The 10,020-nt window shown below is 35.5% G+C and overlaps 1 protein-coding gene across 1 annotated transcript in view; it reads left to right on the top strand.

Annotated features, from left to right (window-relative positions):
- The window catches only part of LOC115209060 (sporulation-specific protein 15), a 327,011-nt gene that overhangs the window by 285,450 nt on the left and 31,541 nt on the right, over window positions 1-10,020 (top strand). The window contains exon 17 of the mRNA XM_029777134.2: window positions 3,923-4,037. Within this exon, the coding sequence (XP_029632994.2) occupies window positions 3,923-4,037 (115 nt within the window). The remainder of the gene's footprint in view (window positions 1-3,922; window positions 4,038-10,020) is intronic.

Below are 10,020 nucleotides of genomic sequence, written 5' to 3'. Positions count from 1 at the left end.
ACTAATTGATCTTTATGCATCTGTGTGGAATGTCAGCGACCCTGGCAAAAATCTGCCAAGTGTAATTGTAGGCTTCACACTGTAAACCTGCAAACATGTCTTGTGTGTAGTTTGATGCAATTAAAACCTCAGCTCTTCTGCCAAGATATATATATATATATATATACACACACACACACATACACAAACATGATATATATATTTATATATATATATATATATATATATATATATATACACATACATATATATATATATTTTATATATATATATATATATATATAATATATATACACATACATATATATATATAATATATATAGACGCATATATAGATAAAACTTACTTGGAAGTGGATGTGTAGCGTTCGATCATATAATAGCAAAATAATATATAAACATATGCATATATACATACATATATGTACATACCAATACATGCATATATGGGTACAGGGCACCAAAAAAACGTTGAACACAATGAGAAACGAAAACAAAAGAACAAAAACATGGAAATGGACTTTTTTTCAAACAACGAAAAAACAGAGTACAAGACATACAACACAAGGAATATCCCCCTTATTCAGTTGTCCCTGTTTTGTCTACTCCGCGTTTCAAAGGTAAGGACAAGATGCAACTTCATTGAAACAGTCCTTCCCGCAAAGCAAATTAAATAAAATTTGGGATTTTTTGCGGAGGGGTAAAAAAATGTGGTAACAAGAACAGGACAGTAAAATTTGGTAGACGGAAACTGAAAGAAGCCAGTCGCATATGTATATATATATATATATATATATATATATATATATATATTTAATCAATATAGGGTGGCAAGGAAAATTTTATAGAATTTTATTGCCACCAGCGGCCCAGTGGGAAAAAATTAAATAGTCATAGACCATTTTTAAGTTCAACATTAACAATTAAGGAACGGCCATAATAGGCCATTCACCCACTAGAAATAACAGCCAAAGCTTCTACCGCAAAAAGATTAAATCCGTAAACAGGAGAAAATTAAAAATGAATGGCCTATTATGGCCGTTCCTTAATTGTTAATATATATATATATATGTATGTTTGTGTGTCTGTGTTTATCCCCCCAACATCACTTAACAACTGATGCTGGTGTGTTTAGGTCCCCGTAACTTAGCGGTTCGGCAAAAGAGACCAATAGAATAAGTACTAGGCTTACAAAGAATAAGTCCTGGGGTCGATTTGCTCACCTAAAGGCGGTGCTCCAGCATGGGCACAGTCAAATGACTGAAACATGTAAAAGAGTATATATTATATATATATTTTATATATATGTATCATGTATACATATATATTTTATATATATATATAATATATATACATACATATTTTATATATATATACATATATATATATTATATGTATACATATATATTTTATATATATATATATGTGTGTGTGTGTATATATATGCATGGTATATGTGTGCATATGCACATACATACACCAAGCATACAGGCATGTATATATATATGTGTGTGTGTATGCACATACATACACCAAGCATACAGGCATGTATATATATGTGTGTGTGGTGTGTGTGTGTGTGTGTGTGTGTGTGTGTGTGTGTATATGCATGGTATATGTGTGTATATGCACATACATACACCAAGCATACAGGCATGTATATATATATGTGTGTGTGTGTATGCACATACATACACCAAGCATACAGGCATGTATATATATATATATATATGTGCGTGTGTGTATATGCATGGTATATGTGTGTATTTGCACATACATACACCAAGCATACAGGCATGTATATGTGTGTGTGTGGGTGTGTGTGTGTGTGTGTATCTACACAATATGCTATCTTGAATATAAGAAGTGCTCGTAGTCAGTAGTCCTGTTTGTCTTTTCTGTTTGAAATTGATGCTTGTAATGTCTAGTGTCATATATACATACACAAAAAACAATCTTGGATTTACCTATTTTGGGTGTGTTGTTGAAATGGTGTTAAATAAAACATTATAACCGATGTCGGCTCGTACATAAAATTTGGTGGGCGCTGCTTCAGAAAATTTTATCTGTTGTTTTAATGTTGTGTAAAAGGAAACAAAGATATGAAAAGAAAATTTATACATAAACATGATTGGTTCGTGTTTTATCACATTCAAGAAAATAAAAACAATTTTAAGTGCAACATATGCAGGGACAAAAAGAAACTCTACTTTTCACCAGAACACTGGGGTTGGCACTGTTGTTCATACAGTGCTCTCTCTCCCTAGCATGAAGATTCCTATCTCGGACATGTGAGTATGTGCACAACAGCCAAACACTGCATTGCTAGGACTAGGAAGCACAGAGTTCTATACAAGGATTTTTGTATTTTTTCATAAACTAGGGTATGGCTACTGACATTAAGCTCAAGGATTATATAATGTACAAGTATTAAGAAAGAATTAAAGAAAAAAAGGTCTCATTATATTGAATGTTATTGATAATATCAAGTGGAAATAGGGGGTGCTGCAGTTCCACCGTGCCTACACACAAGCCACCACTGATTATAACACTACAATAAAACATGATAAGTTAGAACTATAATTATAGATCAAATGCTTCCCCATGCACTAATATTATAAAAATAAATAAATGCGCCCTTTTAAAGCCTCGCCAGGCTCATGGGCCTGGTTTCCCGGTTTCTATGGCGTATGTTTTCTCCAGGTGGACAGGATGCCAGTCCCTCTCAGCGTTCTTCATTTTTGCCAGCTGAGTGAACTGGAGCAACGTGAAATGAAGTATTTTGCTCAAGAACACAGCACGTCGCCCAGTCCAGGAATTGAAACCACAATCTTACGATCATGAGGCTAACACCCTAACCACCAAGCCAAGTGCCTCCACTCACTAATATTATATTTATATTTAATAGAATGTCTTAGTCCAAAAGTGTTCCGACTTCGCTAATTTTTTTTTTTCTTGAAATGGAAACTACATAAAATAGCATGAACTCTTACAAACCTCAAAAGTACTGGTACAGTGATAAACTGCTCCCAGTGATATAAGCATATACAATATAGAGCTTTAACTTCTTTGATGAGGCTTTGAAGTAGAATTGAAAGTAGTAGTGTCATAAAAAGTGTTGCAAAGTGATTATGTTAGACTGGAAAATCATGATATAAACATAAACATATACACTGTAAGGTGGTCCACATTAGAAAGGGCATCCGGCCATAGAAAACATGCCAAAAAAGCTGACACTGAAGCTCAGTGCAGCCTTGCAATTTGCCTGTTCCTGTGAGGCTTTCCCAACTCATGCCAGCATGGAAAACAAATGTTAAGTATTGATGATCTCTCTCTCTGAACATACATATAAGCATACATCTGTGCATGCAGAGTACTTGATACCATAGCTAAGATGAATGATATTTTTATTATTTTGGTTAAGTCACTCTCTTGCTACTTTGAATTTTGCCTGTTGGTGCACTCGGTCGTAACTGGTCAGAAGACCCTATGCATCTGCAGGCAAAACTCAGACTGGGAAGAGACTGACTTGACCAAAATAAAAATATTATCTATATATTTATTTATTTGTTAGTGCTCCAGCATGGTTGCTATCAAAATTACTGAAACAAGTAAAAGAATAAAAAGATTATAAGACGAGGAGGTGGGAGAATCATTAGCACACTGGGCAAAATGCTTAGTGGTATTTTGTCCTTTATGTTCTGAGTTAAAATTCTGCCATGGTTGACTTTACTTTTCATCTTTTTGGGATCAATAAAATAAGTACAAGTTGAGTCCTGGGGGTTGATGTAATCAATTTACCCCCTATCCCGAAATTACTAGCCTTCTGCTAAAATTTGAAATGTATATATATGTTTATTTTTTGTTATAACAGCATTTACATAATCTTCATTCTGTTCTTTTTCTTAAATTTGTTCCACCAGGAAACAGAAATGGGAAGCTACCCAAACGACTGATGTTGATTCCTGTCGTCTTGAACTGGAGCAGACGAAAGAAGAACTTGAACAGCAGCGAGTTGCTAATGAGTTGCTGAAGAAGGTAAAAAAGACACTACATGGATGTGGAATGGTGTGTGGGTGGGAATATACATGTGAAACTTCCCCCCTGTTGTTTAAATAACAGTCCAATTGTCCAGTTGATCTGTAACAAGAAGAGAATGAACTAGAGCCATATTTTTTCAGAAAATGAAAGAAAGCTTGAAAGAAGAGCATTCTCTGGTGGTGTTCATGAATTTGGTCTCTTGGCAAGAAACCAAAATTCTTTCTTGGTCTTGTTCTACTCCCTCCTTCTTCACTTTCTGTCTTTTGTCTTCCTCTCTTTATCATCACATCTCATATGAAAATTTTATGAGATTTATGAGGTTAGAGACTTAATATAATACTTAATCTGATATGTTATTTAGATTCTTCTTGTCCCATAATTTCTATACACACACACACACACACACACACACGTACATGCATACTCATGCACACACATGTGTGTGTATATATATATATATATATATATATACATATATGCATCATATTACTTCAAATAGGTTATCTCTTTTTAATGTGCTCACTTTATGTTGCATATTATCTGCTTGACGTAGACATAATTTATTCAACCTAATTTTCTACTCCTTGTCTTGTCTATTAGATATAGAGTGTTCTCCTTATCTATTTATTAAACAGCATAGTTCACCTAAACCATCAGGTATAGTTAACATAACTGTATCCATACAAACTTGTATAGCATGTTTAATTCTATTGTTACAAATAAACAATACTGTGGTTGTCTGTTGGAAGCCTTTATCAACTCTGCTCAATCAAATATTTCAGATTTGTAAATATAAATGAACAACATACCTGCTACAATTTCACTTTTGTTGTACAACATACTGTCTGGAATATCTTTAATTTAAGCATTTTTTTGCTTTAATCTCAATAGAGAATTCATTATATATTACTCAGTGCTTGTTATGACATGGTCTATTTTGAATATGTAAACAGGAGTGGCTGTGTGGTAAGTAGCTTGCATACCAACCACATGGTTCCGGGTTCAGTCCCACTGCATGGCACTATGGGCATGTGTCATCTACTATAGCCTCGGGCCAACCAAAGCCTTGTGAGTGGATTTGGTAGACGGAAACTGAAAGAAGCCTGTCATATATATATATTGTGAGTGGATTTGGTAGACGTAAACTGAAAGAAGCCCGTCATATATATATATATATATATATATATATATATATGTTTGTGTGTCTGTGTTTGTCGCCCCAACATCGCTTGACAACCAATGCTGGTGTGTTTACGTCACTTAGCAGTTCGGCAAGAGCAACCGATAGAATAAGTGCTAGACTTACAAAGAATAATTTCTGGAGTCGATTTGCTCGACTAAAGGCGGTACTCCAGCATGGTCACAGTCAAATGGCTGAAACAAATAAAAGAATAAAAGAATACTTGTCTTTGTTGTGAAGATAACTTTGAAGTGAAACTCAAGTTGCTCAGGAAAGCATATGATCAGTAAATGTAATTTAAGATTTCCTTAAAGTCCCTTCAAACCTAGTATATCCGACTGGGTTACATGCTCTCAAATTTAGGCAATGATGTCAACCTTACTTTACGCACATATGTATGTGCCTGCATGCATATGTACATCCGTCCATTCATTCATACATACTATTATATATATGACAGGCTACTATATAGTGTCTGTCTATCCTAATTTCTCTCATCAGGCTGTAAGTTGAACACATATACTGAAGTTGCCATACATTGGGATAGAACTTGAAGCTATGTAATTGAGAAGCAAACACCATTACCACACAGCTATGCCTGCATTTATGCACCAGAAAACTTACATACTTGGAGAGTGCATATGCACCTGTAAACAGCAGACATACTTGCCAACTGCATGTAATGCTATTAACTAATAACACCCACACACACACATGCATGCATACATGTATGCACATGTACATTAGCGTTGGTGGTTAAAAGCTTTATGTGCAATTGTTAAGTATACCTGTTAGATGCATGTGCGCTAAGCAAGTGTGCAAATTTTTTGTTGCATGTGTAGTTAATGGGTGAGTGTGCAGCATGAACAGCTGTGTTATATAACCCCAAGTTGTTCTTGATCAAGCAGTGTTCTGATCAAAGGCATTCAACATGACCATCCTGTCTTTACCTGATATTCTGAGAACATGGGATTGCATTATCCAGCATATCCTTTTCTAAAATAACAGGGTCTGATTTGAGATAAATGTGCCTGCTATTTCTAGCATGTCAAATGACTACCTAGAGGCTCTGTTCTTGACTTGGCCAGCAGTGTGTAATAGTTAGTATGGGTGTTGTCAGTAAGTTTAGTGAACTTAGTTGTTGTTTTTGTAAATGTTGTTGTTTATCTTGAAGCCAGTATACACTGGGATGACCTATGATCAAAGAAAGTCCATCTGTGACCATTCCATCTTGTGTTTTTAAGAAGTTAAGGTGTGATTCGAGAGAAAATTTGGCTTCTATTTCAACCAGTTTCAGTAACCACCTAAAGACCTTTCTATTGGGTTGCTCAGTGCAAATAAGTCAGGAATATAAATGCGAACTCATCAGAATAAATAAAAAAAGAGAATTGTAATTTATGTCAATGTATGCAGATGTGATGATCTCTTTGCCAGGAACACCATCATTTTCATTTTTCTCCTTCTCCATCTCCTCGTCATCTCTTTCATCCATTACTTCTACTTTTTACAACCATTCCCACTCCTTACTTCCTTGCTGCAGACTTCATGACATTTGTCTCCATTACTGTTGCACCATTCCATTGATCACCTCGACTTCATCTATTTTCCATTACATTATATTACCATTAGCTCACCACACAAATACCCCATCACCACATCTCTACCATCTCGATTATAGGGAAAAAATAAAATAAATAAAACCTGTCGCGATGAACACCATCACGACTAGCTCCACCACCCTCACTGTCACAACTGCCACCCTTACCACCACAACCCTCACTGCCACAACCACTACCCTCCTAACTATCCTCACAGTCACCACTACTATTACCGCATCATCATCTTTTCCACTGTTTTACTTTTGATTTATTTCTGTACACACACAATGCACACCCACCCTCACTCTTATCATTATTTTTGAGTCCTCTGCCCTCTCCTGTGCTTGCATGGGCTGAATGTGTCTCAAAACACCTCAGTTCCTCTCACAGCCCTTCATCTTATAATCTTAGAGAAAGATTGTGTGATCATTACTGGAACATTTTTACAGGTAGACACCTTCCTATTATCAACCACTAGGTGCATTTGGTTATGACACTGGCACGAGAAAAATCGTCTGTAGTTGTATGAAAGAGTCCCTTTTAACTTGTATTAGTTCTGATCCAGTGTTACTGACAGCCCTCCTAAACAGGTTACCTGTCTGTCTGGTTTTCTATCTATGTCTGTTGGTCTCTCACACTTCGGCACACACACACACTGACAGAAGACTAGTTTTCCCTATTCAAGGTTGAATTTTGTTCTACAAAGTAGAGAAACACTCCTGCAATACAGAAGAGTTAATATTGTCAATCCATCTCTGCCTATTATTCCTGAGAAAGTCATGAGTGTCGAGTCCTTAGGTACTTCCCCCATATGGTCCTATCAGAAGTAACCATCATTAGACTTTTTGACTGGATTTCTAGGTGTGGCCAACTGCTGGTTAGCTTCACTTGAAGAATCTGCTTTGTGATTCTTTGTTATTTAGCCATTTTATCCTTGGTCTATCCCTAGACCTCCTGCCAGTTGACCCAGCTTGAAGAATCTGTCTTGTGATTATTTCTTGTGACATTGTAATCACATATATAAGCAAACCTAGAAATAATCCCCAGTTTATGAGCAGTATTGTCAACCAGGTCCTACACAGACTCTACCAGTTGAGCCTGGGTCTTTAAACAATTATGCTACAAGCCAAATCAAAGTCTTAAATCATTCCAATCAGTTCTCTACACAAATACTCACACACACACACCTGTGGTACTGTCTCCACCAACCAAGTACTTGCTAGAAATAGTAACAAAATCTCTCCCAGATTTCACTCCACTTATTTGAAAACTTGGAAGGATATATATGTTTGATAATATAGTCTCTTGATATCTTCACAATGTCTAAATGGTCAAAGCTGGTTTGCTTTTGGTCATAGCTATGGTGAACCTGGGGCTAAACAACACATACACACACACACACACACACACACACACACACACACAATATCTTTTTCTTCCTTTTTTTTTTCTTTTACATTTGTTTCAGTCATTAGACTGCAACCATGCTGGGACACCACTTTGAAGGATTTCAGCCAAACACTTATTTTTTCTAAGCCTTGTACTTATTCTATTGAACTCTTTTTGCCAAACTGCTATGTTACAGGCCATAAACAAGCTAACACTGGTTGTAAAGCTGTGGTGGTAGTGGCAGGACAAACACAAAGACACTCACACACACGTGATCACAACAGGCCAATTTTGAATTGCTTGATGAATTTTTGGACCAAGAAATTATATAGCTAGATGACATTTCCTCCTCTTCACCTTCTATCCTAATAGTGACCGGACACTCTTCTTAACACTTTCAATGATTTATCTTTTGTGTTTAGTTATCGTTGAATATTTTTGTTACCGTACTCCTCTTGAGATAAATTGCTTTTGTCTTAATTAATTTTGAAAATCACGATGAATTTAGTAAAATAACTTTGTTATTATCAATCTAATGATTGAAACAAATTATCATGAAATTTTGATGACAGATTTTAATTTAGATCTTTTTAAAGAAAGTTTGTATCATAGAATCAAAAGCAGTCTTGGGTGTTTTGATATCAGAAGAGTTAAGCAATGCACAGAAACATTTTTTCATGCTCAGAATTACTAGAGCCTAGAATAAACTACCAGCATCAGTCGCTGGCTGTCGGGTCACTACATCTGTCAAAACTTCCATGCTTCATAAAATTTTCCCACAGTATACGTGATATCCCCACCTTATTTTTTTTCTTTTTTCCTTAAATCACTCACTTTCGGTGCATTATTCTGTCTACTGTTCATGCAGTTTTGGTTACTGTTTTCTGATGAGTTGTAGTGCACCTGAGCACTTTATACAATAAGTTCATTATTATTGTTATTATTATTATTATTATTATTATTATTATTATTATTATTTCTTCTTATATTTTCTTTACCATTGGTATTTGAGGGCTTTGTTGCTTGTTCTTGTTTTAGCTACTCTTAGTCTACTTTGGTCAAGTAGATATATGATCAGAGATATTCCAGCTGTGAGGAACTCTGAATTTTTCTCTTCCTTCTTTTTGGGAGGTGAGTTTATGGGAGTACAGTGTGTCTAGAACATCATCATCTAACAGATGTTTGTTGGCTAGTAGTTGTAACAGTAGTTTAATTCTAGATCAACCTTGGACTTATCAATTAAAAGCATGACTTTTCCAATGGCACACAAGTGTCAATGAATGGTTGAATAACTAAATTCAAGCTTCTCTGCTAGTTCCTCGACAGTTACAATCGAATTTTGTTCCACCAAGGTTTGCAGGACATCCTCCTCGAGCTCAACAGATCTTCCAGGATGAGGCTTGTCTTCTAGGCTGTAGTTTCTGGCTCTGAATTTCTGGAACCACTGTTGACACTGCTTATGCTTATTGTCTGATCTCTGTGTACAGTATTAATATTCCCCACACTTTACAATGCGTTGTTGTCTTTATTGAACTCATAAAGCAAAATATGCTGAATATGCTCGTTTGTCACTTCCATTTTAGCTTTGAAAAAATAATTGTTAAAATCAAACTGCACTCTTCAAAACTTGCACTAAGAATAGAACAAGGTAAATTACTACCTGCTTTTATAGCAAGTTGATGTAGGTAGTTTATTCCATCCATCTCCAACTTTTTGTTCACACAATTGAAAAAACTGTATTTTTTATGGGATGACCCAATATATTGTAGTTATTGTAGTAGTTGTTGTTTAACTTGAGTTAGCCTTAATTGAT

Source organism: Octopus sinensis, linkage group LG3, assembly GCF_006345805.1.
Source record: "Octopus sinensis linkage group LG3, ASM634580v1, whole genome shotgun sequence".
NCBI classification, from domain to species: Eukaryota; Metazoa; Mollusca; class Cephalopoda; order Octopoda; family Octopodidae; genus Octopus; species Octopus sinensis.
Note: the sequence above shows the minus strand (reverse complement) of the source record. Positions and strands in the feature narration are given on the sequence as shown.